Source organism: Ursus americanus, chromosome 14, assembly GCF_024610735.1.
Source record: "Ursus americanus isolate L20-20 chromosome 14, mUrsAme1.1.p, whole genome shotgun sequence".
Taxonomy (NCBI): domain Eukaryota; kingdom Metazoa; phylum Chordata; class Mammalia; order Carnivora; family Ursidae; genus Ursus; species Ursus americanus.
This window is the reverse complement of record NC_142140.1, coordinates 63,902,835-63,930,020: the sequence shown is the minus strand read 5'-3', so window position 1 is coordinate 63,930,020 and position 27,186 is coordinate 63,902,835. Positions and strand designations below refer to the sequence as shown.

At 60.8% G+C, this 27,186-nt stretch overlaps 2 protein-coding genes across 5 annotated transcripts in view; one reads left to right on the top strand and one right to left on the bottom strand.

Moving 5' to 3' along the window:
- The window catches only part of STX8 (syntaxin 8), a 247,999-nt gene extending 242,727 nt beyond the window's left edge, over positions 1–5,272 (top strand). Inside the window, exon 8 of the mRNA XM_045797261.2 lies at positions 5,095–5,272. Within this exon, the coding sequence (XP_045653217.1) occupies positions 5,095–5,162 (68 nt within the window). The 3' untranslated portion in view covers positions 5,163–5,272. The remainder of the gene's footprint in view (positions 1–5,094) is intronic.
- An 8,530-nt stretch (positions 5,273–13,802) lies between these two features.
- NTN1 (netrin 1) overlaps positions 13,803–27,186 on the bottom strand; it is a 174,447-nt gene continuing 161,063 nt past the window's right edge. For all 4 annotated transcript variants that reach the window (XM_045797266.2, XM_045797265.2, XM_045797267.2 and 1 more), the window contains exon 7: positions 13,803–14,166. In XM_045797266.2, the coding sequence (XP_045653222.1) occupies positions 13,838–14,166 (329 nt within the window). In that variant the 3' untranslated portion in view covers positions 13,803–13,837. The remainder of the gene's footprint in view (positions 14,167–27,186) is intronic.

The following is a 27,186-nucleotide window of genomic DNA, read 5'->3' as shown; positions in this document are numbered from 1 at the left end:
GAAGTGCGTTTTCAGTTTTCGCGGGTATCGGGGTGCCCTGCGTCACGTCTCCTGTGGCACGCGTTGCGTGCCTCGCGGTTTCTGCGATAGAATCATTACCGGCTTAGGGAGGAATTGCTGTATTAATAGTGGTTCCAGGAGGCCCACCCACCCTGCTGCTAAACTGTCCCGTTAAAGGACTCCCAGCCCAGAAGCTTCTGTCTGGCCTCCTGGCATCTGTGCGGCATCTGTCCATTGGTGCTGATCGCCTTTTGAATCTTCTCTTTGGCTTCCTTGACACATGTTCTCATCTTCTCTCTCTCTCTCTCTCGACTGTTCCTGCTTTTTCTTTCTTATTACTGGTTCTTCTCGTCTCTTCCAGATGGTCAATACATTTATTCGTTTATATAAAAAACAACAAACGAGCCATGCCTCTTCTGTGGGTGAAGCTCTGTTCTAGGTACGAGGGATGCGGCCGTGAGCTGGACAGGCTTTGCCCCTCTGTTGGACCCTCACGTGCCAGTGGTGTCTGAGCACAGTCGATGGGAGGCCAGGGAGGAGGTCTTTGAGGAAGTGACACTGATGCTGGGTTCTGGGGACAAGTAGGGAGCAAGTAGGCCAAGGGGGACAGGAAGGGCCCACGTGTAAATGCTGGGCAGCGGGAAGGAGCGTAATCCTGGCCATTGAGGGAACTGAAGGCCGGGTGGCTGGAGCCTGGGTGCCGAGTGTGGCTGCCGGGGTAGCGGGACCCAGATCGTGGGGGGCCTTTGAGGCCCCCTAAAGAGTTTGGATTTCAGTCTAGCCCTCTGAGAGTTGCAAGGCAGCCAGTAAGCTGATCTGGTTTGTGCTCCGGCTCAGTTACGGGGGGCAGATTGGGCAGAGTGCACGGCAGGTGGGTGCACCGCCGTGGCCCAGGTAGGAGGTGGCAGGAGCCGCTGGTGCCTGGGGGCCCGTTCCCTGGAATTACCTACAAGCTCGAACCGGGCGTATGGTTTCTTCTTCCCAGCCAATCACTGCCCTCCATCTCCTCGCTCCCGTCTCTTGTTCTGCTCTGCTTGTCACCACTGGCTGTGAATCTCAGGGTCACTGGTGTTGGCCTCTCCTTCAGCCGTCCCCTCCCCTGCAGTCCAGGACCCCTGCTGCCCATCCAGCCTCTCGATCCCAAGCGCTCCGCCAGCTCCAGTCATGCCCCGAGCAGCAGTCACTGAACCACCACGCCTTGTCTCCCGTCTTTTCTCAGCACCCAGGCCTCCCCCGTCTTTGGGGTTACCCTGCGCTCTGGAGTGCTAGCAGGTGCCCCTCCACGCTCCTCAGTCCCTCTGCGGCCTCCAGTTCCATGATGGTTCCCTGATTCTACGCAGGACGATCTCCCAGCCCCGCCAGGAAGTGGTGGGATTCCTGCCCAGGGGAGCTTTTGGTCAACCTGGAGATGTTTCTGGAGGCTGAAACGAATGAAGAGATTTGTTCTTCTGGTTGTGGCAAGAAGATGGACTGAGATCATGTTCACTCGCGTGCGCGCGCGCGCGCACACACACACACACACACACACACACACACTCACTCACTCACTCTCGCGCATGCGCACCTGACTGCACGCGTCTGGAAAGGCGAGATGAAGTATCACAGCCCCGCCCCCGAAATGCTGACGCACCTCTGATTTACAAGGAAGAGAGGAAATCCCCCGGGGGAGAGAAATGGAGAGAGAGCTGGAAACCAGAGCCCCGGTGGATGCACCGAGGCTGCAGCTGGGTCGTTCTCGGCCGCGGTGATGTAGAGCAGGGGTCCACACGCTTCTGTGAAAGACGGGGTAGTAAATAGCCTAGGCTTCGTAGACCACAGACAGTGCGTCACATCTTCTCCTTTGTCTGTTTTGACAACCCTTAAAAAATGTACAAACCATTCTTGGCGCGGGGGTTGTCTGAAAACAGACCACCAGCCAGAGTTGGCCCAAGGGGCCCCAGTTTGCTGACCCCTGATGGAGAGGCTTGGGTTAGTGTCCATGTGAACCTGGGGAGAAATCATAGGTCCCGAGAGGGGGTACTGATGTAAGATCAGATCGTCAGAGAAAGAGGGGGTGTTAGAACCAAATCACCCACTGTCACAGGGAGATGACAAGGAAGCTTGCCATATATTTTTATGTCCCTTCTTAATATTCCACACTGTGCCCATGCTGTGCTTTACAAGGGTTGAGTTGAAAGAGCACGCTCCTTGGGGCACCTGGTGGCTCAGTCAGTTGAGCGTTCAACTCTTGGTTTCGGCTCAGGTCACGGTCTCAGGGTCCTGAGATCAAGCCCTGCGTCCGGCTCCACGCTCAGTGGGGAGTCTGCTTGAGATTTCTCTCCCTCTGCTCTCTCTAAAATAAAGAAGTCTTAATTTCTTATTTAAGATTTTATTTATTTGAGAGAGAAAGAGCACAAGCAGGGAGGAGGGTTAAAGGGAGAGGAAAGAGCAGTCTTCCCGCTGAGCAGGGAGCCGGATGCGGGGCTCCATCCCAGGCCCTGAGCTCATGACCTGAGCTGAAGGCAGATGCTTAGTCACCTGAGCCACCCAGGCGCCCCAATAAATAAATATTAAAAAAATAATAAAATGAACACTACTTGAACTACATTGAACTCTGGACGTCTGTGGAGGGAGTTCAGGGTGTCTGTGAACTTGGGTGGGAAAGTAAATTGAATTCTTGTTTCTACTAGCCTCTAATTGAGTGAAATACAGCCTTTTCTTCCGTTAAGAACGCAGACAATGAACCACACTATTAGTAGTCCTGGTGACTTTGTCATCCGTGGAAATCATAGGTATTTTCACATAAAATATAGTGCGTGTATTATTATCTCAAATTTTTAAAAATATATATTGGATAAGCATGTTTCATTATAATTGGAAATTTTAAAACACATTTCTGAATAATTGTTGGGCCAAAGAGGAAATTGCTGAAAAAATTAAAATACATAGAACTTAGAAATCTAACAACAGTGAAATTATTTCATATCAAAAGTTACATGGGGGCACCCAGCTGCCTCAGTGGATGGAATGCACGACTCTTGATCTCAGGGTCGTGAGTTTGAGCCCCACGTTGGGTGTAGAGATTACTTAAAAATAAAATCTTAAAAAAAAAAAAAGTTGCTGACTTTGAGGGACAGTACTTAGAAGAAAAATGGAAAATGAGTGAACTGACTTTCAGTTCAAAAAACAGAGTGAATCCAGAAAAAGCCTATGAGTCGTAGGATTAAGGAAAACAGATGCAGAAATTAAAACAGGACGGGGTGCCTGGGTGGCTCAGCGGTTGGGCGTCTGCCTTCGGCTCAGGGCGTGATCCCAGTTCTGGGATCGAGCCCCGCATCGGGCTCCTCTGCTATGAGCCTGCTTCTTCCTCTCCCACTCCCCCTGCTTGTGTTCCCTCTCTCGCTGGCTGTCTCTATCTCTGTCGAATAAATAAACAAAATCTTAAAAAAAAAAAAAGAAAAGAAATTAAAACAGGAAATAAGAGGGAGATGGCCAACAGCGTCAGAACCTGTTCTCGGAAGAGGTGATCAGAAGAGCCACCTTGAGGCAAGGCTAATCAGGAAAAGGAATGTCCAAATACGCCGTGTTAGAGACAAAAAGAAGGGCACAGGTACAACCTAGGGTTTAAATTCTAAGAGAATGTAATTTACGCCGGTATTTTTGAACGCTCAGAAAAAGCGGGCAGTTTCCCAGAAGATCCAGCTTAACAAAACTGAGTCCAGAAGAAGGGCGAGCAGACTCCCAGTGTGGGAAACTGTCCGAGTGCAGAGTGAGTGTTGCGGACACACGGCGTGACCGCTTATCCATTTATTCAACAAACGGGCACTGGGTCTCTGCTCCAGGTGCTGTCATGGAAGCTGGGGGTGCAGCAGCCGATGCCATAATCCCAGCTCCATACCGTCCGTCACTTCTGTCCAGTAGAACTTTCCGCAGTGAGGAAGGAAGTTCATCGGTTTGTCTCTGTCCAATGTGGTAGCGTTGGCCGCGTGGGGCTCTTGAGCAGTTGAGATGTGGTTAGTGTAACTGAGAAACTGAGCTCTCTACTATATTTGATTTTAATTCACTGCAATGTAAAGAGCCCTGTGTGGCCGGTGGGTATCTAGTCAGTAAGATCCATAATGTGCTAGGGGCTTCCGGTAAGAGCATCAGGGGTTGAACTCCTGGGACCAACCTTTCCGGAAACAGCTCCTCCGTCTGAGGTGGGCAGTCCTGGGGGCCAAACAACTACGTGATCCTGTGCGTTTGACCCACCTGTCACTTCCTAGACGCGTTCACATGCTTTCTCTCCCGTGCTCCTCGCTTCCCTCCTGGGGTGTCAGTCGCGCAGGGACCCTTGAGGGAGCAAATGTTTATCCAGTGCTGACTTTGCAGAAGTCCCTCCATCGGATATATATTTTTAAAATTTTTTTAAAGATTTTATTGATTTGAGAGCGAGAAAGAGAGCCCGAGTGGTGGGGAAGGGGCAGAGGGAGAGGGAGAAGTAGGTTCCTCGCTGAGCAGGGAGCCCTGACACGGGGCTCGATCCTAGGACTCCAAGATCATGACCTGAGCTGAAGGCAGACACTTAACCCACTGAGCCACCCGGGCACCCCTCCGTTGGATACTTATGAGGGACCTAAGTATCTTGGGCTCAAGAAGGAAAGGCAAAGCCATGTATACAGTAGAGAAAATGGATTCTAGATGTAACCTTTCCTTGCAGACCCGAAAGCCCTTTGCTTTATTGATGCTTCATCAATGCAAACTGAAACCAGAGCTGAGCTGCCAGTGGAAGCTGGAGCCAAGGGCTGCGTGTGCCCTCCGCTCCTCACCGGAAGCCCCAGCCAGTCCCCCCACAGTCTTGCTGGGGCTTTGCTGGCACAACTCTCGAGCTGGAGAGGTAGAGAAACTCTCCACTGTCCCTGGAGCCCCATCCTCTGCAGCCAGCGCCCCAGGGCTGCTGACCCCACACACACGTGTGCATACACACACACACACACGGGGCACAAACCGCAGGCTCAGAGGGCCCAGACCCCTTGCAGAGCTGCATCCCCGTCCCCAGCGAAGGTAGTTCATAGGCTGCGTGATGCCCTTCTGGCGTGAATGGCTAAAGCGGCCTCTCGCGCTTCTGTTTTCCAGGGATGGTCATGGTGATTTTACTGCTGCTCGTGGCGATTGTGGTCGTGGCCGTCTGGCCCACCAACTAGCAGCAGTAAGGGGACCACCAGCCGTGACGCCTGCCAGCGCTGGAGAGAAGCCCGGCGCCCCAGTGGTCCATGAACCCCCTCTCAATAAATCCCCCCAAAGCTTTGAACAACTGCGCGTTGCTTCGGTAAAGGAGCGGGGCTTCTCTGGAGCTGCAGGCCCCGTACGACCCCTTTGCTTTCAATGCTGGTCATTGGGTGCCAGCCCAGGGTCCCTCAGGGGGCCGTGCCCCGTGGCTGCCGGTGGGTTCCGGCCACCCCGCAGTGCGCTGGGCATCCCGGGGAGGGGGGGATGCCAGATTAATAGGCGTCCGTCTGCTTGGGGAAGTCGTGTGCCCGCGAAGGAGACGGTGAGTGAACAGCCAAGGCCCCGTGTGTCCAGGCGGGAAGGAAGGGCACGTGTCTGAGTGCACCCGTCGTCCCGCACCCCCCGCCCAAGTCAGTGCTCCCGGGGCTTGCTGCCGTTAACTCAGAAATATTTCCGGACTCTACTTTCGGAACTGCCTTCAGACCCTGAAGCACCCCCCCTCCTTTCCTCGGTGACAGTAAACCCATTTTCCTGGGCCGAAACGTGGCTCTGAGCAGCCAGACCGGGTCTGGTGGGTAAGGTGGGGGTGGGGGGCGTTATCAGGCTGGAAAGCACCGGGTCGGGTCCAGAGAGAGGTGTGATTACGACGTCGGGAGGGCAGTGCCTTTATTTGGCTCCTACACAGGCTCTGAGCACCCCGTGCATGCGAGTGGACGGCAGTGCACGTGCGTGCGAGTGGACGGCAGTGCGCGTGCATGCGAGTGGACGGCAGTGTGCGTGCGTGCGAGTGTAAGGGCCGATGGGTGGGGTGGGCCCGCAGGAGCCTCGGCGAGTCCCAGGTTTGAAGGTGCCTCTTTCCTGTGTGCACAGAGAGCAGGATGGCCAGCTGGCCGGGCTTTTGCTCTCCCTGGTGAAGGGGGAAGGAATTAGGGTGAGTGATGGGGCCATTCCCAAAGCCCAAGGTTTCACTGAAGAAAAAGGGGAGAGTGGGCCCGTGGGAGGGGAATCCTGGGGTCTCTCAGGGATTTCCCAGATACTGCGGACGGCTGTCCTCAAGAGGGAGCGACTGGACCCTCCGTGGGCAGAGACAGACAGGGGAGGGTCGCAGCACTGCCTGGCGCAGCGTGTCCCAGGACCCCGAGACCAAAGACGGCCATGTGCCAGGAGGATCTGGTTCCAGAGGCCCGGCCCTCAGTCAGAGGCTTGGTTAAGTCGTACGTCGTGCAGAAGAGGGGTGGCCCTCTTCCCAGCAGCTCTTCCCTGTGGTGTGGGCTCACTTCAAGCTCCCGCCAGCCCCCGCCCCACCTGAGTGGTCCCGCCTCCCTGTGGTGTGTGCGTGTGGCCGTGACACGCCTGTGTCTCTTCTGCAAGCTGGTCCAACCCTGCTCCTGCCCTGCCTGGGCCAGCCGAACAGATGGGACAGGCTGAGTCCACAACCGCCCAGACCCAAATGGCCTAGGTCCGTCCCAGTCGTGGGTGTCTTGCCCCTGCTGCCCGTCCATCGTGGGACCAGTCTTCTCACTGCAGACCCTGAGCCAGGGGGACAGCCCTGGGGACAGCACTGTGGGCTCTGGCAGAGGAGAGGGGGACTCCGGGAACCCTCACAGCGGCTGTGGAATGTTCTGTCCGGAAGTGAACCCATTGCCTCTGCTCAGAGCTCACTGGCTAGGACCAGTCACCTGGCCCTGCTCAACCAGGAGGGGCCCAGGACGTGGCCAGAAGGCAGAGGGCTGGAGCTAGGTGGGGAACGGCCCCGGGGGACATCCACACCACTGACCAGCTACGTGACCACTGCTTCCAGCGTCGCCGTGAGCAGTCGGTGAGGCAGCACGTGCGCGCACAGAGCATACCGCCTGGTTCTGACCCCAGACTGAACCCATCAGGGCGGTGGTTTCCAGATCAGAGCCCCTGTTCCACTGCACACTCTTGGCCAAGTGCGGGGAGCAAACCTGGGAGGCCGTGAGAGGGAGCCGGACCAGAGAGGAAGCTCTCCTGCCTCCTTGGACCCTACTGCCCGCTGACCTCCGGGGGCGGCCCACACACCGGAGCGAGGCTGGGACGCTGGGACAGGAAACCGAAGAGGCTTGTCTCGAGGTGGGTGTGTTCTCGAAGGAGAGGGGCCGCGCCAGACAGGGGCCGAGGGCTCACGGACAGTAAGGCGCCCGGGATGCGTGTTCCTTGTCGGGGGCGGGGGAGGCTGGTGGTTGCTACTGGATTACCCAGAGGACCATCAAGAATCCGCAGAGCCGCGTCTCCCAGCCTCGTCATGCGAACCCCTGAATCCGCAGAGACAGCGTCTCCTTGGAACCCCCCCCCCCCACTTTGGGGCTCACGGGAGGCAGCATTGAAGGTCTGTTTGACTTTCTCACCTCCTCTTGACTTGCTCAGCACGGAGCCCCGGCAACTTGTGGGGCGTCTTTGAACCAGAGCCACGGCGTCCTGGCTCAGTCACACGGAAAGGCCTTTTCAAGCCAAACACTGGGCTGATGTCTGCACACAGCAGCTTCTGTTCTTTTGACGGAGTGGGCTCGGGGCCCGGCTAGCTGGGTGCCCTGGACAAGTGACTTCACTTCTCTGGACCCGCAGGCAGGGGAGGCGGTGAAATGCCGGCTGGTTCGGCCGTGAGGACCTGCTGTCTGCGCCCCGGGGTGGTGCCGGGCAGGAAGGATCCCCCTGTCCTTAGCTTCCTGCCGGCTGAGTTTCTCTTGGATGACGCCCACCTCTCTGAAGCAAAGGGCACCTAGCTGGGTTGAGCCACGTTTGGGGATCTGTTGCGTCGAGACCCACCCCAGAGTTAACGTGGCTAACCTAACGGGGGCATTTTCCAGCTTGGTTTGGCAAGGCCTGGTCCTCCCACCCCCCACCCACCCCCAGAAGTGTCAGGACTGCAGTCCCCGGGGGCCCGCAGTGCTCTGCATAGGCCGTGTGAGCAGTTAGGACCTCATCCTAAGCACAGGGAAGAGAGGCAGGATAGAGCCTTTTTCCGTGGAAATAAACTATATTAAAATAACAGTATAAGTGCTGTTTAACTTAACTGATTATGAATGATAAGCATTTAAAGGCCGGATACCATATAAAGAAGTCCAGATACCTGCTTACGACTGGTACTTATGTTCTGTTGAAATTTCATTATTATTAATAACTGTAACTAAAGCTTAGTCTTAATCAGCCCCAGGAAGCTGTGCTCCTTTCAGGGCCCTTGGGGCCCCGGCGGAGCCCTGTCCATCCACGGGGCTGCTGCAGAATTCCCACGGGCCCCCGGCTTCTAGAACTGCGGCTGGCCTGTGGCTGCGTCCTCCCTCCCAGTCCGCAAGGCCAGCCCCAGCCTCCTTAGACCCCTTACTCCCCGCGTTGTCAGCATCGGGGTTACCCTGGGAGCTCTTGCATAGACCACAGATCTGCTTTTATCTATTGGGTTTTCCAGCCTCGCGTCTGCTCAAGTTACAGGGGGGTATTTTTCCCCCTTATTTTAAAAAGTGGGCCAAGACTCGTCTTTCCTCTAATTGTCCAATTTCAGACTTCCAGCCACATGCCGATCACAAGGAGCATTCGCCTCCTCCCAGCAGTGGCCTGTGGTCCGTGGAGCCCGCAGGTGGATACAGCAGTGAGCTCGTGCACCCGGACACCGTGCGTCTCACTGGCTCTGTCCGTCCTTCCCTCCCCATTTCTCTTGGCTTGTGCCTTCTCTGCCTTTACTTAGTCTTAAGAGAGCACGGGAAGAGATGTCTGTTCAATAAAATCTGAAGCCCAGGGCGTCTCTGCCGGGAGTGGGCAGCCAGCGCGCTGCCTCGGGAGGGGGCCTGGCCTCCCGGAAAGTTGGACAGACCCCAGGAAGCGTCCCCGCCCCGGAGTGTCTGGGGTTTGGACCCAGAGTCCCAGACGGGGTCGCTCAGCTTCCTTGGGCACCAGCAGCCGTCTCTCAGTGGGCTTGTCGGCCACCTCGGGCCAGCACTTAGCAGCATCTCGGGCTTACCTCCTGTACTGACTTCAGCAGGGGGCAGCGCGTCCCCTCCCCAGTGAGAGCATAAGACCCCCCACCCCCCGGGTCTGCACTGGCCAGAAAAGTCTTCCTCTCTCCTCGGCCCGTCCAGGCATTGCCACCCCAGCGGGGACCCACTCCCGAGCTGATGAGGACACTGGAGATCAAGGGACACTGGAGGTCACTCCTGGCCGGGCTTTGACCCCTGGTTCCGAGAACACAGCCCCCATCTCTCAGAGCCGGAGCCCCGTGGCAGCTGGGCTGGCCCTGGTTCTTCCTGAGAAGCTCAAGGCATCTCTGTCACCTCTCCAAGCCTCAAGGAAAGGGCTTTCCGGGCCTTCCAGGGCCAGACGAGGCCCGTCGCTGAGACCTGTCTTCGAAACAGCTGGGTGCAGAAATTATAGCTTCCTGGTGACGATCGGCCCCCCTCTTGCATGGCAACGGAACGTGTTCCTAATGACTGAACTGTTTATTTAATAAAGAAAGCGCAACCATTTGGAGGTTTAAATATAGCCTCCCAGAAACCCAGTGAGCTCGGCTCCCAGGGCCTGCCCTGCTCGAAGCCTTTAGCAGTGGCTTGAAGCCCACTCTGAGTTTCCCCAACCCTGTTGTCTTTCCTCCGGAGTCTCTTCCTGGCTTTGAGCAGAAGACCCGGATTCTGTGAAAGGCAAAAATTACTTGCAGGTTCTGAATCCTTCAGAAGGGGAAGTTCAGAGGTGTTCAAGGACACTTTTTGCTGCCCCCCTGGAGCCCTCCTAACCTGGAGCCCCGGGGAGTGGCAAGGATGGATCCCAGGGGCGGTGTCTTGGGGACTGAAATACACATGGTCCCACCCAGGAGGCTTTTTGCTCCAAATCGCAGTCAGAGCCAGCAAACCCTAGGACTTTGCAAGCACAGTGGCCCTTCCCTGTCTTTTTGGGGGTAGTTAGGGCTCAGTCGCTGGGGGTTCTAAGAGCAGAAGCCATATTCCTTAAGAGTTGCCTGAAGACTCACTGTCCTCTCCCCACAGCAGGCTCAGGCCACCAGTAAAGACAAGGAGACAGTGAACAGTGTACAAGAGTTTATTTAAATGATATCTGAACTTAGTTCTATCATGTGGGGCCCACGTTACAAGTTCCATCTGGGTCCATTACAACTCTAAACCCCCCCAAAAAAAAAAAACCTTAAAAAAAAAGAAAATCCACAACTTTTTCCATGTCATTAAATATATTCATATATAATAACCATAATATATTAGTATGCATTGGAAAGAAACACTGACCCAAACAATATGTCATGGTCACAACTAAACATTTACAATTCTGAGTGAACAGAACTCAGAAACGCAGGAGGGAGATGGGGGGGGGGACGGAAGTGCCTTTGGGAGCCGGGAGAACAGAGGTCTGATGACGCAGGAGCGGGGCTGGCTTGGTTTTGGCAGGGGGGGCGAGGCCCCGCGAGTGCTCATGTGGATACCCCTAAGGTATGGCATGGCTGTGGCCATGAACCGTGCGTGGCCCAGTGACCCCATCCATGAGTCTAGTTCATCCACTCGCCAGTCCCTCTCTCGCTCTCTCTTTCTTTCTCGGGGCATAGAGAGCTTCCTTTAAGTGTTGAGACCCTGACGTTTTTCAGTCTCATTCCAATCTGGGGCCTACCCAAGGAAGTCTGTACCCATTTCCCGCATGCTATGACTATGGACACTGAGCTCGAGGAGGACACGAGGGGCCTTGGGGAGGCCCCCAGCCGCCCTGGCTTGCACCACAGGGGTCCCTCCCTCCCTCCTTCCCATCTGTGGGCGCCTGGGACTGCCCCTCTCCTCCCCCCTCCCTTCCACCCCCAAGTCTTTAGTGTTACTGTGTCAGTAAAGCAAGCACTCTGCCGTCAGGGGCTGCAGCCCACCCAGCGGATAAGAAGAAGGACAGGTGGGCAATCTGTTGTCGTTTTAAAAACTAATCTGGTATGTTTTTCTTCGAACACCTACATATCACAACTCTGGTTAATACACTCTTCAAAATCAAAATCTAGCTCCATTTTACATCCGTTCCTAACTGTACAAACCGGAACGCCTCCACTCCTCCTTCCGTCTCCTTCCTAGGGAGGTGCGGGCTGGAGGAGGGTGCCTTCCCCAGGGTGGGCCCTTGCTGCGGAAGTCGGTGGCTGGAACCCGAGGAGCGGAGGGCTGGGTCCCCGAGATGGGCGAGACAGGCTGGGATGACTGAACTCCCCAAGAGGGTCCTCACCCCCACCCGGCTGCTCTGGGGCCAGGCCACGGGGCGGGGCAGGGGGACGGGACAGCCCGCGCCCTCGAGGAGGTCGAGGCTGGAGGCTGGTGGCATTTAAAGCAAGAGGCATTGTCACTTGGCAGGCCCCTGGCTCCAGGGCTGAGGGGGCCTCGGAGACCAACAGTGCCAGCCCCTCAGTGGATGTGGGGTGACCCTCAGGCCCAGGAGGGCACAGCCCTTCCGGGCAGGGTGAAGAAGCCAGGCCAGTGTGAGCTGACAGGAGACCAGGCCCTTTCACGGCCGGCCGGCAGGCAGGCAGGCCTCAGAGATGTTCGTGGCACTCACGACCCACTCCGGGCCTGGACGAGGCCTGGCCACGGGAGGGTTCCCCGTGCACCCAGCCTGGGGCCTGGATATTCCTTCCCAGGGCAATGCTGTCTTCCCCCTGCCCCCTTAGGCAGCTCTCCCAGTCTGTCCTGGAAGCCCTCCAAACACCCCCAGGCGGCCAAATGTCCTTTCTGTGATGTTTTAGGGTTAGCCAAGGCCTGCCTTCTTGGACTGTGGCGAGTTGACGCCCCGCCTCACCCACTCTGGCCGCCACCTCTTAAGATGTCGTGCCCAGCCCCCCGCCCCGCCGTCTCCGCCCTGACTTCTATTCCCCAGGCTAGATGCCACAACCGGGGCCAGTGTCTCGGGGGTGGGTGGGCTACACGGCAGCGTGCAGAGGGGCAGTGCGGGCCAGGAGGCCGGGCTCTGGAGTCTGAACCCGGCTCTGCCTCGTATTTGCCTGTGACCTTGAGCATGCGTGCTTCAGTGTCCTCGTGGCAGAGGTGGGTGAGAATCCCTGTCTCAGGGTTGTCGTGAGGCTTACGTGACATCACATGGATAAAGTGCCTGGACAGAGCAGGTGCTCAGTAAAAGGCAGCCGAGCTGCAGGCCGAAGCGGGGAGGCGGAGGGAAGCCAGACCGCGAGGGGCCCGCTCCATCCTTGGTATGACCCTTGTGAGCAGCCAAGCTCCGGCAGGGAAAATGAAACCAATCTCCTGACTGAGACGGGAGCCAGGCCTCTGATTCAGTGTGCCGGGGGGTGAGGACGTGGGCCAGAGGCCCTGGGCAGTGCAGAGAGCTCCGAGGCAGGGCGGCTGAAGGCCCCAGGGCCCCGCAATGGGCCCTGTGTGCGGCGAGCCAAAGGGCCAAAGGGTTGGGGCTGCCTGTTTGGGGACAGTGTCTCCAGAAAGCTTTGGAAAGGGGGCCTGGACACACCAGGGAGCACAGAAGGCCTCCGCAAAGAAGGGGCAGCCGGGAAGGAGCAGGTGAGGTGCTGTCCAGCTGGAGGGGCGGCCCCAGGGCGGGGTGGCTGCAGCGGGCACTCTCGGTCCAGCAGCCTCTGTCCCTTTCCTGAGGGACGCAGGAGTGAGGGCAGCAAGAGGAAGTGGTTGTGGCTTCCTTGGCCCATGGGAACCTGGTCATCCCTGCCACTGCCTGCCTGAGGCTCAGGCACCCTGGGACCTTGCGGAGCCCGCAAACCCTGGCCGAGGAGGCCGAGCCCCTTCCCCCAGGCCGGCCCAACTGCCTGTGCAAACCTGCATTCCATACCCCAGGCCCTTCCCAGGAGCTGACGTCATTACACAAATAGTGTCACTGCCCCTTCCCCCTCCCCTGGAAAATGTCATAAAGGCGCTGGTTCCAAGTTTCCAGAAAGGAAACTCTCTGGGAGGTTTTGCCTTCGCAATGCCTCTCCAACAGGCAGCTCCAGCGTGAGACGGTGACCACCCGGCTGGGGCTTCTCAGGGGTGTCCTTGGGCCCACTGCCCTCCGCATGGGCCAGACGCCCGGGCCAGCACCCATCGCGCAGCGGGGTGCGGACAGGCGCCAACCCCGGATCGCGCTCCTCTGACTCCACGGACGGGATCCCTGTCCCCCCAACCCCCCCCCCACGACCAACTCAGCAGGTGGCAGCGGAGGCCACGGGGACTGCCGGTGGGACAGACCGCTCAGGCAGCCCCAAGTGCGGGCTGGGGCCCAAGTTGTCGCGGCCAGGGGTCCCGTGCGGGGATCCCCAGACAAAGGAGGGTCTGGGGGGTAGGAGGGACGTCTCGATCAGCGCCCCCACCCCGGGTTCACAGTTCTCACGTTCCCCTCCCCAGAACCGGCCAGCGCCGCGGGGGCGGCCCCACCTGCGCGGCTCTGCGCCCCTCACCCCGGCCCCTCGGCCCCCCCGCCCCGGGTCAGGCCCGCGCCGCTGCTCTGGAAGGAGCCCGTGAGGTAGCTAAGTCTCGTCCTCATCTCTCCCGCCCCGGGCGCGCGGCGGTCGGGGTAGGTGGGGGGAGGCTGGGGGCGGGGCCGCGGCCCGAAGCTCCGCCCCGCGGCCCCGTCCCCCGCCCGCCCCGCCCCCGCCCGGGAAAGCCCGCTCGGCCCCCGCCCCGCCCCGCCCCGCCCGCCGGCCCGCCGCGCCGCTGCCTCCGCGCTAGGCCTTCTTGCACTTGCCCTTCTTCTCGCGCTGCTGGAACTTGCGCAGCCGCCGCGCCCACGTGTCCCGCCACTGGATCACCAGGCTGCTCTTGTCCGCCACGATGCCGCTCTGGTCGGGCGAGTCCTCCGCGTTGCCCAGCAGCAGGTACTTCTTGAGGGGCTTGATTTTGGGACACTTGCAGGCAATGTCCCGCGAGCGGATCCACAGGCTCTGGTCACCGCGGCGGATGCGGCTCGTGCCCTGCTTGTACACGGAGATGATGTTCACCGTGAACTTCCACCAGTCCCCTGCCTTGTCCGCCTTCAGGATGTGGACCTGGACCGCTGCAAGGAAGCACAGGCGGGAGAGTGGGCCCCGGGGCCGAGGAGTGCCGCCTGGGCACCCACCGGTTCCTGTAGCCAGGTGGGGCCTGTCTGCCCGCGCCCTCTCCCCCGGAGGCCCTATGGAGAAGGCACAGCTGAGAAGGGACGGCACAGGGTACCCCCCTGGGGCACGCGTGGGTGGTGCCGAAGCTGATCGGGAGAACCCCACCTGCCAACACCTGGACCTGGCCGCTGCTCCAGAAAGCCTTACCTCATGCCTGTGTTGAAGCACTGCCTTTGGGGACAAGCCCCCTCTGGGGCCAGCAAGGCTAGCAGAAGCTTATAGGAACTGACCACCCCTCCTCCCAGCACTCTGGGCAGAGTCTGCCTGCCCAGGACAGGTGCCCTCTGTGAGAGCAGCCCGGGCCACTCCTGGCAGTCTGGGTGGGAACCTCCTTAGTGCCCCCCCCCACCTCCTGCCATGGCATTTCCAAAGGCTCCAAGCCCTTAACATCAAGCCTCATGACACCTCCAGACACACAACCTTGCCCTTGACCCAATCTCAGAAAACCATGATGGGATCTCAGTGCCAGGTGCAGGGTACCGTGAACCTGCCCTTCCGGGTGGTCGCGGTTCCCCTTCCAGAGTCCAGGGTCCTTGTACTGCCCCCTTCCCATCCCTGCCAGGCTGCCTCCCTCCCTCCTGACTCTCTCCAGTTCCCCAGGCTATTCCCCTCCTAATTCTCCACTGAAACATCCCCTGGTACAGGGTTCTCCACTGGAGCCTGCATCAGAATCCCCCGGAGGGCTTGTCAAACGCATATTTCTGGGCGTCACCCCGGAGTTTCCGATTCAACAGATCTGAATGGGCCCCCAGAGTCTGCCTCTCTGACCAATCCCCAGGTGGTGCCACTGCCGCTGCTCCAGGGAACACGCTTTGAGAATCAGTGCCCTAGTAAATGTTAATGTTATTTCTGCAGGACATTAGGAGGTATTTTAAAAACAGGAGGAAATGCCTTTTAAAGAAACAGAGGGGGATCTTTGCTGAATAGGTTTGTGAAATTCTGGGTTAAACAAAGTCAAGACGTTTCCTTACTGCAGGACTTTTCAGAGCCTTCAATCTACAAATCGTGCGTGTGTATCCGTGTGTTGGTTTCCCAAACAACTTGGACTGCAGACCTCTTCAGCAAGTGCATCTCGAGTTAGCAGAGCCCCATGGGGCCCCACTGGGGAACTGCTGGGGGAGGGCACATAATCATTCCAGGGAAAAAGGGAGAGGTCTCCGCTGCACAGACCGATCAAGGAAAACCTAGTCATTCCCTGTCCCCCCCATCAGAACAGGGCATGTTGCCCTTGCTGAGCCCACCTCCCACCCCCTGCATCCTTCACCCCTGGACCAGGCTGAAGATTGTGACGGATGAGTGGACCTGAGCCCTTCTGGAAAAGGAGCAGCGCATCTCTCCAGATTACACCTGCAGAAACCAAGCTGTGGGCCGGCTCCGTGGCTCCAACAGCCAGGAGGACATGTCCCCGGGGCATGCCGCACGCTCGTCACCTGCCCACTCCTGGCCTGGCCTGGCCGCCCGTGCTGGCCAGCCTCTCTCAAGGTCTCCGGGGCCCACCCTGCCGCCTTCACTCCCAGGGCCCTCCCTGTTCCCCTCTGTCCCCACACTTGGCCCAGGATGCCGGGGAGGTTCGGGGACAGAGAGGTCCAGGGGAGGGTCCGCCACCCTCCAGCTCGTCCTTCTGGGGTGAGGGACGTGGCAGATTTTCCCATATTTCATTTCAGCCGTTCCTGGGCATCCCGAACTTTGCACTCCAGTCTGAGGGCTCCAAAGAATGGCTGCCATGGCAACGGTTTCCATGTTTTTGTCACCAAGGGACTCAACACTCAGTGTGAACTCTGAGGTGGGGTGGGGAGCCCTCTCCAGCCTGCAGAAGTGGCTGGGCCGTGTGTTTGTGCGTAGGGAGGTCACCGTGGCAACTGAGTGCCCCTCTAAGCGACGGGGGAGCCGGCGTCCCTGAGAACCCCGGTTTCCTCTCCTCAGGACTGAGCTGAATGCAGAATGAGGCTCCGTCAGGATGCTGCTGTTTCCCTGTGTGGGATCGCAGACCCCCGGCCCAGCCACGGTGCCCTCCCCCCCACTACCCCGCCAGCTGGGGTGGGCAGGGGGTGGCCCCAGAAAGATGCTGTAGAAAGCGCCTGGGGAACGCGGCTGTGACCCCAGGCCCTGGGCATCTAGTGGGGACAGGCTGAGCCGTGTCTCCCGGCCCCAGATTTCACAGGACGACGTGCAAGCCCCCCAGGACCCGAGGACGTGCCAGTGTTCAGAGACAGGGTCACTGCGGAGGTCAGTACGGTAAGAGGAAGTGATTAGAGGGAGCCCTAATCCAATCAACTGTGGCCTCCTGAGAGGAGCAGATCAGGATGGACACACAGACACACGGAGGGAAGACACCGCGAGAAGCAGCCGCCTGCAAACCGAGGAGGGGGTCTCCGGAGAAGCCGCGTGCGGACACCTCGATCTCCGACTCCGGCCTCCGGAACCGTGAGACAATAAATTTCTGTTGCTTAAGCCCCCAGCCTGTGGCGCTTGGTTCTGGCGGCCCGAGCAAACTCGCCTGGTTGGAACTGGGGGCTCGGATCTTGGGTGTCGGCCCAGGGCCAGGCGGGACGGCAGCCCTGGCGACGTGGGCCAGCTGGGCTGGGGGGAGGCCGGAGAGAGCTAGCCGGACCGGTCAGGCCCTGCTCTGGCCCTTCTTACTCTCTGGAGCGGCAAGAATGTGGCCCTTCACACAGCAGGAGGACTGGAGACCCATGCCCCACCTTCCCCGGTCTGGAGCTTCCCTCCCCTGAAGGAATGTTCTGGAACACCAGGAAGGGCATCCAAAGCAGCAACCCCCCCCCACTTCCCCAGGCCCGGCCAGTACAGGAGTGGAGGGGCTCCGCTCCACACTGAGGACACAGCCCAAAGGGGTGCCCCACCCCTGAACACCTTGTCCCCGAGAATCCAGGGGCCAGAGCAGTAGACGCCGGTCCACTGGGATAAAGCAACGGCCCCCGTCTTCCCTCCACCCCAGCAGTTCCCAGCGGCTCCCAGGCCTTGGAGCCGGACGGTACAGGCGGGCGCAGGGGCAGGGGAGGGTGGCGGTAGAATTCATGTGATTATGCTGGAAAAAATCCACAGTTCCGCTGCCCTTGGCAACGCCTCCGCACATTACGCAGCCCACCAAGTATGAGCTGCACACGCAGTGCACGGGCCAAGTCCCTGCCGTGCACATCCAGCTGAAAATATTCAAAATGCACACTGAAACTGTGACCTCAGGCAGACCCACTCCGCACGCTCGGGGAGCGAGCCCGCCACAGCACGGCACGGGGACGGCCACCACCTCCGCGGGGCCTGCTGGCCGGGAGCCCGGGATGACTGGGGTCTCCTGGGGGCCCGTGGCACCGCCCAACTCTCACACCGGGCACAGGCAGCTCTGCCCACGCGGGCACCACGATGCCTGCGGGTGTGCCCCTTACACCCACACGACATGCAACACCAGGCCCATGAGCCTCAGCCCTTAGGATGCCTAAGCCACCACCCCCCCGTCTGTGCACTGATGTCCTAGCGTGACCTCCAAGAGGGCAGAACGTGGGGGCCCAGTGAGCATCCCCCATCCCGTCTTCAGAAATAAGGGCCATGACCCTCAAAGGCAGACAGAGATTAGACGGGGACAGGAAGAGGCATGCTGGGACCAGCGGGCAGGCCGAGGGTCCCAGCGCAAACCAGAGGTGTCCCTCTCCAGCGCAGAGATGAGGCAGTGGCCGAGCTGGGGAGCCTGGCCCCCTCTCTCAGTGATAAGCGGCCGCATCTCAGTGTCCACACCGCAAACGCCCTCCCTGACGCTGAGCCCTTGCTCACCCCCAAAAATGAGGGCTCAGGCTGCAAGAGAGCTGCGTGCCTGGAGCCTGGGGCCCTGCTTTCTGCATGGACAAAAGCAGGCATGGGGAGGAGGAGACCTGGAGCCCGCCAGGCAGGATGGGTGAGGTCAGCTCTGGGAAGTCCAGCTGAGCTGGGGCCCCTGTGGGCGCCCCTGAGCAAGCTGGAGGGGAAGCTTGTCTGCAGAACGGGGCAAGGAGAGAGCTCACTAGGAGCGAGGAGCTGGCGTCTGTGGCCCAGGTCCTAGGGGCCAGGCTGCACTTTGTCTCCTGGCCTAGGAGCCCCCATGTCTGCAGCCCGCCTCACGGCTGATAGCAAGGCGGCAGGCAGGGCGTGGCGGCAGCCCCCCCCCGACCCCCAGCAATCCTGGGGTTCACAGGAAGGACTTACCAGCCCCCGGCGCAGGGCTGTGACGACGCACTTCTCTTCTTAATCCCAGCCTGCAGCCAGGCTGGTGGGGGGCACGCAGCTCTCCATCCTTCAGCTGCAGGGCTGGCTGCGACTCCCAGCAGGTGAGAGGTGGACCGAGGGCCTGGCCCACAGAGGCCACAGTCGGCAAGAACGGCCTGTGCCAGAGGTGGACTGGCCTGGCCAAGGAGCGGGGAGCCCAGAGGCAGGCCCAGGGCAGGCTTGGTGCACAGGGCCCCCACATGTCCTATAGGAACAGACCTTGGCCATCCTTCCAGGAAGCCTCAACCTCTCCTGGGTCCCAATGCTGGGAGACTCTCAGGCCATCAAAAGCATATGAAAAAGAAGCTCCAGGTCCTGTGCTTGGAGTCCTCCCAGGGGGGACTTGCTGGCCCCCAGCAGGCAGCCATGTTCTCTCTGTCCCTGTTCCTTCCGAGCCTTCCTCCCCAGCTCCAGCCCTGACCCAAGAGACTCAGAGCCTGTCAGCTCTGGGCCCTCCGAGGACCTGGCACAGCCACCTCCCGGGACAGTTAGTGACAGGAAGTAGCTCTAAGCCGACTTATGTCCCTGCTGGTAGGTTTGGGGGACCTCCTGCTGGCATCAAAGCTCCCGGCCTGGGCCAGGTTCTAGGATAGCTGTTTGCTCCGGGAAGAGTATACAGTTGTTGCTCATTCATCTGCTGGCTCCGCCTGAGACAACCTGCTGGGCCGGGCCCTGGGGGAGGGGCCCTGGCACGGGCCCTCATGGGGGACAGGGGCTCCCAAGCATCTTCCTCTTCCCACAAGCCTGGAGCCCTGGGACACCTCTGTGGGGAGGCTTCCTGCCGCCCGGAGGTCTCCTGGATTTATGGGCTGCTCAGGGTGGGCCCCCAGGGGCTTCCCAGCAGCCGCCCCTCCCAAGGAGGCTTGGGTGGCCAGCCCCCGGCCTCCCCCCGCCACCGCCCGCCCAGCCATACCTTCCTGTTGGGCCGGTCCAGCCGGGGAAGACTTGTCACCCATCTGTCTCAGAGACAGCGGCCAGGACGAATGGGGGAGGACACTAACCCCACAGAAACCATTAAAACCATGCAGCCCCATAAATCTCCCGGTATAGAAAGTGTGTCATGAGTTGCAGCTGCTTTCATAAAATGCAGCTCTGACCACATGCTTCCCAGTCGCCCCTGAAGGTAAGAAAGCCCGGAGCCGGGCCAAGTCTTGTTCTCGAAGACGCTGACCGGCCAGAGGGGACGGAGCGAGTGGGCGGGCCGGGGGTGCGGGCCATCGAGCCGGGACCCGCGCACTCGCCATGAGGTGTCTCGGCCGTCCGCCTGAAACGAGGTGGCCAGCTGGGCAAGCTGTGGCCAGACCAGGCCACGGGCCACAGCCCGGCACAGGAGTGCTCAGGAATCCCCGGGCTGCCACCCCCGAAAAGTCCGACCTCAGACCTCAGAGAAGGTGGGGACCTTAGGGCCGGCTGAGGGTCCCTCCTTTTTACTTCTCGGCAAAAGAAGTCCTGGTTTGCCTCTCTCTCTCAGAACCAAGAGCAACGTGAAAGCTGCCTCAGTTTCCCAGCCACGCCCCGGTGCTCAGGCTCGTTCTTGGGAGGGGAGAGGGGTGAGGTGCCTGGGACCATCTCACTGCACAGGGATCCCCAGAGGAGAGGATGTCGGGACATCCGGGAATTGGAGAGGGAAACTCTGGGGAAGACATGAGTCCTGTTCCCTGGGAAACGGTCCCAGTCTGGCCTGGCCACCTGCATCCCCCTTCACAAGTGAGAAGGGGTCGGGGGACTGACCACCCCGCTTGGCCAGAGGCTCAGGGAGGAGAGTGGACCTGAGCCCTGCCTGCCCAGTGGGGTGCCCTCATCACCGGGCTGGTCTCTTCCTCAAAGGAGCCAGAGAGAGATGACCCCCTCTCCCAAGCCAGAGGGACCGAAACAGCCTGGCTTGGCCCCCGCCTCCCACCCCAGGCCTGGCCAGAGAGGCCAGAGTGTCACCCCGGAGGATGGCCTCACACAGCCCCAGGAGATGTCCTCTGGCCAAACCTGCCTCCCAGCCCCCCCAGGAAGGCCCAGCGAGGAGTGCTGCCCCAGGCCGGTGCACCAGCAGGAGTCCTGGGCTCTGAAGGAGGAGAAGGCAAGAGGGTCGATCTCCCCGAATATGGCCTCAGTCCAGGCCCCTCATTGCCCTCCTGGACGCGTGGCCTCCAGCGCTCCCAGAAAGCTCGATGCGGACGGTGCTTCTGGCTGCAAATTGATACGTGCTGCACAGCGGGGGTGTGGCCCGTCTGAGGTCCCCAAACATACCCCGCAGCCCAGTCCCCATTAAGGCCACCACCTCCAGGCAGCCCCTTCGCAGGAGCTCAAAGGGCAGCCCCGCCTCCCCAGCTGGAGCCCTGGAGTTGGGGCGTCCAGCAGCGACGGGTCCTGTCGTGCACCCTCTGCACACCCCACTCGGCTCTAGATCCTAAAAGTCAACCCACACCCCAAGGACAGAACCTGTTTCTCCAAGGAGCCCCGAAGAAAGGGCGTCAGGCCCGGAAATAGGAACCAAGCGGGATCCAGACCACAGCACCAGAGTCCGGTGGCTGCTCCTCGGCCAGCCACGTTCCCCTGGGGGAATCAGCATGTGCCTGCGAGCCTTTGGAAGGGTGTCCCCGGTCCCCTGCCACGCCTCCCGCAGCCTGCTCCGGAGGGTGCCCTGGGGCATGGGGGACGGGGGCCTGGCCCTATTTCCCAGCCCGGCGGAGCTGCACACGGCAGGTGTGTGAAGACTGGGGGCAGGGGTGCTGGGTGAACGGGGTGCCGGGCACTGCTCCCAGCACGGGCAGCGTCAGGACCCACCCGATCCCTGCCACGGCGGGGGGAAATGCCCATCTGAGCCCTGCGTCACTGCGAGAGATGCTCTGTGACCCTGGAGACAGCTCCCCGACCAGCAGAGAGGACAAGTGCTGCCCGTCACAGGTGTGGGACACAGCCAGTGTCCCAGCCCCAGGTGCCCAGCTCTCCAGGCACCTTGGACAGATCCCTGCCCCCACCCCTCCAAACCTCCACATCCCCATCTGTGAAACAGGAGGAGACACCTCTCACTAGCCAGCCTTGCTAGCCCTGCAGAGCCTTCCCTCCTGCCCCGCCTCCCTAAGGAAGGATGCTCAGAGAGGAAACAGTGCAAGAAAGAAGAGGAGAGGAAGCTCCAACGAGGGGGACCGAGGCAGCGGCAGCTGCCCGCCCACCCGCAGCCCCCTCTGGAGCTCGGCACCCTGCAGCCGGCTGGGAGGGGCAGTGGTGGGAGGCGCAGGCTCCGGGCTCCCCTGTCTGTGGGGACAGGGAGTCACTGTGCTGGGAAGGGGGGCGGGAGGCCCGGTCAGTGCAGCACCCTGAGGGATCAGGGGCCTTTCCGTCAAGCTGTCACGGGGGCCCTTGGGCCCTCCCTGTCCAACCTGGTGGTCACCCGCATTCCTCGACCTCAGCCTGACTCACGCGGACCCAGCTCCACATCTGGCCTCCATATGGGGCTGGCACTCTGGGGGTGGGAAGGAGGGGAGGTCACATCTGGCTGGGGAAATCGCAGGATCCCCGGGGGGCCAGTGACCCCCAGGGAAGGGTCAGCGAGCCTCTGAAACACCATGCCACGTGCTGCTGGCTGGTCTGCGTCCTGCTCCCTGGGGCTGCGGGGGGTGCACTGGGGGTCGAGGGAGCATCTCCCAGGAACGGCCCCTGGGGATCGGGAACATCCGTACCCCCACCCAAGCCCCGAGATCGAAGCGTGCTGTGGACACAGGCGCGTCGTCCCCGGACGGGACTGATCAGGAACAGCTCTTGAACTCGAGGCCAAGAAAAGGAAGGGGAGGGAGTGTTAAGAGGGGAGAGGCCCTCATTTGCTGAGAGGCCCCACATCCCTGGGGCTGGTGAGACAAAAAGAGGCCTGAGTTCGGGGCCTCTCCGCCCCCCGACCCCATCTGATCTCCAGCCTGAGCAGCTGGACGAGAGCCAGGCAAGGGCCAGGCTCCGTCACGACATCCCCACCTGCTCCCCGGTAATCTGCAGGCATTCCCACCACCGGCAGCACACCCACACCCACCCCCCATTGGGGATCGGCCCGTGACCTCCGTCCCCCACATGCCAGGCCCATCGCCAGCACCCCAGTCCCCACTACAATGTCTGCCACGTCAGCTCCATCAACTCTAAACGTCCCCCCAACACCACAGTGACCCCACCTGCCGGTTTACCAAGGAGGATGTGTCTGGCTTACCAGGAACGGGGATCAAGGGTCCCGGGGGGGGGGGGGACCTGTCCTTCAGCTTTCTAAGGGACAGCTGTGCCTTCTCTGGGTGGCCAGAGGCTCCGGGCCCTGGCACGGGGGAGGAGAAGCCTCTCGGGCTTCGGAGTCCCCGGTCTGGAGCAGAGTCCCAGCATATCGTGGGCAGGACGCAAGTCCCCCATCGCAGGTGTTCGCATGGATTCAGCAAGGACGGGAAGGAAGGCAGGGAGACGCCCCACCCCAGCCCGGCAAGGCCCCAGGAGGTCCCGGGGCACACAGGGGCATGTCAGTGTGAATGAGAGCTCCGCTTAGGTCCCGGGCCCACTCCTGCCACGGGCCCCCGAGAAAGCAGGAGCGTGCGCGCACAACCTAGAGAGCCCTGACTCTCCCCACAGATGCCAACAGCGTCTCCCCTTCGAGCTGTACCTCAGAAGTAATCCTTGCGGGATCTCAGGAGGCATGCTTGACACAAATCATCTTGCAAAAAGCATTTTGATTTTTCCATCTGGTGGTGCCAAAATGTCTTTCAACAAAAGGGGTGACTAATAAACATTTCTGGGAACGAATAATTTTTCCAAGAACTGGCAAAAGTGAGATGATCTCACCTTTCAGAATGTGAGCTGTCTGTCTCCCCCCACTTTCGAATCCCAGGGAGAAGGAAGAGGCCGGAGGCAGCACCCAGGCCCCCATGGGCCAACGTGAGCAGGCCCGGCTCTCGGTGGGCTCACGGTGCTTTGCGCACGCGGACGTGGCCGTGGCTGCTGAGGCCCACGCGGGCCTCTCCCCAGCCTCCCTGGCCCCCACACCCCCGAACCCAGCACCCGCTTCCCCAGCCTGTATCCACTTCTGTGCCCGAGGCCTTCCTCCCTCTGCCTGGGAGCTTGCTTTGCCCCGGGAGCAAAGGTTCCCGGTGCCCCCTCCTCCGGGAAGCCCTCCCTCCACACCCTCTCTGGAGAACCAGTCTCTGGACCTCAGGCTGGCCCACGTTCCCTGCTCTCGTCTGTGTGTCCTTCTCCCCTCCTAGACTGTAAGCTCCTTGAGGGCTAAGCCGGTGTCTCCTCCATATCCGTAAGCTCAGCACCCAGGACAGGAGAGGGCACACAGCAGGCGCTCAACGAGTGCGCGAAGAGGGACTGGCAGGGGTGGGGATGGGTGTAAGAGGGAGCAGGACTTCCTGGGATGTGTGAGATGGGGAGGGGGTGCAAAGGTGAAAAGGTGAGTGAGGACAGGGCCTCGGAAGAAGCTCAGGGACAAGGAGGAGGAGAGGCCGGAGGCTGGGTGGCCTCGGCGGGGCGGAAGGTCAGGGGAGCGGGAAGGGGCCATGTCCCGCACCAGCGGGCAGTGTGGCCTGAAACCTTTCCTGGGTCCCAGCCTAGCGGCCCCCCACACTCCCCTGAGGACAGAGTGTCGTCCCGTCACTCTCATCGCCTTGCCTCCCCGGCGTGCAGCTCCAGCGGGAGGGGCTCAGACGGCGCCGCCCCACGGAGTGCGGACTCTGCAGTGAACACGCATGTGCACACGTGCACACACACTCACAGGCACACACAGGCACACCCACACCCACACACCGCACTGCCACACGAGCACGCCCACACTGTGACACACATGGTCACACACACACAGGGTCACACACGCGCACGCACGTGTGCCCGTGCACACAGTCCCACACTCACACGTGCACACGCACACACAGTCACAGGCGCACACCCACATGCACACTCGCCGGCACACACGCATGTGCACACACACATGCGAATACACGCACACGCTCACATGCTCGCACACATACACACCCACATGCACACAGGCACACATTTGCTATCACACGAGCACACCTATACTCGCACACCCACACACTGGCACTCACACAAGCACACCCAGAGGAGCCCACTCGCACACACGCCCACACGCACGCACATGCGACACTCACACTCGTGCACACCCACAAGCACCTGCTCGCACAAGCACACCTCACATGCACACTCACGCATGCCGTCACACGAGCACGCTCACCAGGGGCATTCACACCAAGGAAGGGCCCCTCCCAGGCGAGGTGTCCCCGAAGAGCTGGCCAGCATTGCTAAGACTGGACAGGAACGCGAACAACTGTCCCCCACAGGCTGCTCACTGGCGGGGTCCCCTCGAGGGCGACAGAGGGCTGGGTGGCCGCAGATCATAGTGTCACCCTGCCCTGAGCAGATGGCGTGGGCCCCAGGGTGCTGGGCTGCGATGGGGTCTCATCCAGAAGGTGTCCTGTCCCCTGGAGGACACCTCCATGTGACAGGAAACTCAGGCCCAGGCCGGTGAGGCTCCTGCCCGAAGTCCCACAGCACGTTAGGGGTCTGCACGTCCAGACTGAGGGGCCGGTGCCCCTTCCCTGCACACGGGACCAGAACGGGCCACCCTTCCCCGCCAGGGGCACTTCCTGGATGCGACAATCAAGGTGGGGCTTGGCCCTGAGGCCCTCCCCCGACCCCAGTCCTTCTTGCCCAGCTTGGTGCCCACCCCAGCCCTACCCGCACTGGGCCCCTCTTGTGTGGAAAGCGCCAGAGCGAACACAGGGTGGGACCCACCCGCACACCCCCAGCCAGCCACAGGTCATTGCCCTCTGCCCGGTTTCCCAGCCTTCTGTCCGCTGCCCGGGTCGGCGGAGACCCAGCTCCACGTCCCCAGCGGGAAGAAGGGGGGCCCGGGGCCTGCTCTCACCTGGCAGGGGCAGCAAACGCGGGGTGCTCATTAGCGGCTCCTGGAACGTGCAGGGCACTGGTTACAATTTCTAATTGGCTCCCTGCCGGGTGGCAGTCAGAGCAGAGATGATGCAGCCCCTCAGAAGCCCGGTCCCCAGGCCCCCTTGGCCCGGCCCGCTCTGCCCGCCTCACCTCCCCGCTCACGGCCAGGCCAGCTCCCTCCTCGTCCTCTTCCCGCTCATCGCGCCCCGCACCGGCCCAGGTCTGGCCCAGGCAGGGGAGGGATGCCCCCACTCGCATGTTATCTGGGGGGCCGTGGTCCCAAAGGAATGCAGGGGGGGTTCTCCACAAACTCCTGCGAACCCAGTCATGACGCCTCACCACCCAGCCCCAGAGCAAGGCCTCCGGCTGCACCTGTGTGCCCCTGCCCAGCCCTGGGGGGCCGCTCCCCCCTTCCCGAACAAGCCTCTCCCCGAGGGCCTGCCTGCCAACCCCGCTGGGCTCTCGGAGACCCTCTCCAGAAGCCCCTAGGGTTCCCTCCCTGACACGTCTTTGTCCTGGCTGAACACAGAGGCCTGGGTGCTAAGCTGGGGTGGGGACTGCCCCCCAGTGTTTAGCCCCAAGAGAATCAGGAACAGTCCTGGGGACCAGAAGCCCTCGAGGGCCTTTGGAGAACAGGAAGGGGCGCAATGCCAGGCCCGGCCTCGAGGCCACAGTTAGGACGTTCCGGCTGATGGCAAGACAGCTTCAGAGCCCGGCTGCTCCCCGAGGGGGCACCCCACTTTTCTCCCGCACCTACAGCTCCCCAAGTCTTGTCCAGCAGCAGAATCTGTGGGTGCCTGGGCGGTGCGCCCAGCAGGGAGCGTGGGGCGGGAGCTGGGGTGGCCGCGATGAAGGCTTGCAGAGATGGGCACGCGGGCTGCTGCTCGCCCCTCCCGGCCTTGGGACAGGATGTGGGGCTAAAGGTGAAGCGAGAGGAGAAGCCCAGGGCAGGCCGCGGTGGACGGAGCAGGAGGACGGGCCTCCGCGGGCAAGTCACCTCCCCCGGCTGGGCCCGCGTCCCCACCTGTGACACGAGGGAACCGAGGCCAGCCGTCTTGGACACCTGCTTCACTCACATAATTCATGGGGAGGTAGGTCCTGGGGGTGCTGGGGGGAAGGCGAGGGCCAGGCCAGGGAGCAGAGGGCAGAAGGAACCCAGGGGCTATGCCCCACGTTCCGCACCCCGAGGAAAGGCGGGCCTGAAGCTGGGGGGGCGGGGTGGGGAGGACACGCAGGTGCAGGTCCCGGGGAGGGCCTGTGAGGCCCCTCTGAGTTCATGAAAAACAGGGTGTTTGGCCCGCCTGCTGTTAGGGGGCCAGGAAACCACCAAGGGGGACAAGGGTCCCTGGAACATCGGGGGTCAGGGAAGCTGAATTCGATAGAGGAAAAGAAGAAAAGAGAACAAAATGGGGCCGAGTCGGATAGAACCAGGTGGAACGTGGGAGATATTCTGGTAACTTTTAAAAAGCCTAATTTTTCCTTTCTTCACTTTTAGAACAGAACAGGGGCTGCGGGCCAATACCTCACAGAAGGACTGCTTGGCCCTCCCCTTCCAGCCCCTCTCAGGTGTCTACTCAAAGGATGCTTCCAGACGAAACTCAAAGCAATCCTTCCCCAAGGACACCCACCATTCCTTCCTCCTGCCCCCTGTTCTGGGCAGAGGTCTTCTCTATGACCCCGGGCTCTCCGGGCCTGCGCAGACAGCCCGCGCTTGAACCCCAGGACCCAAGCCTGGGAACGCG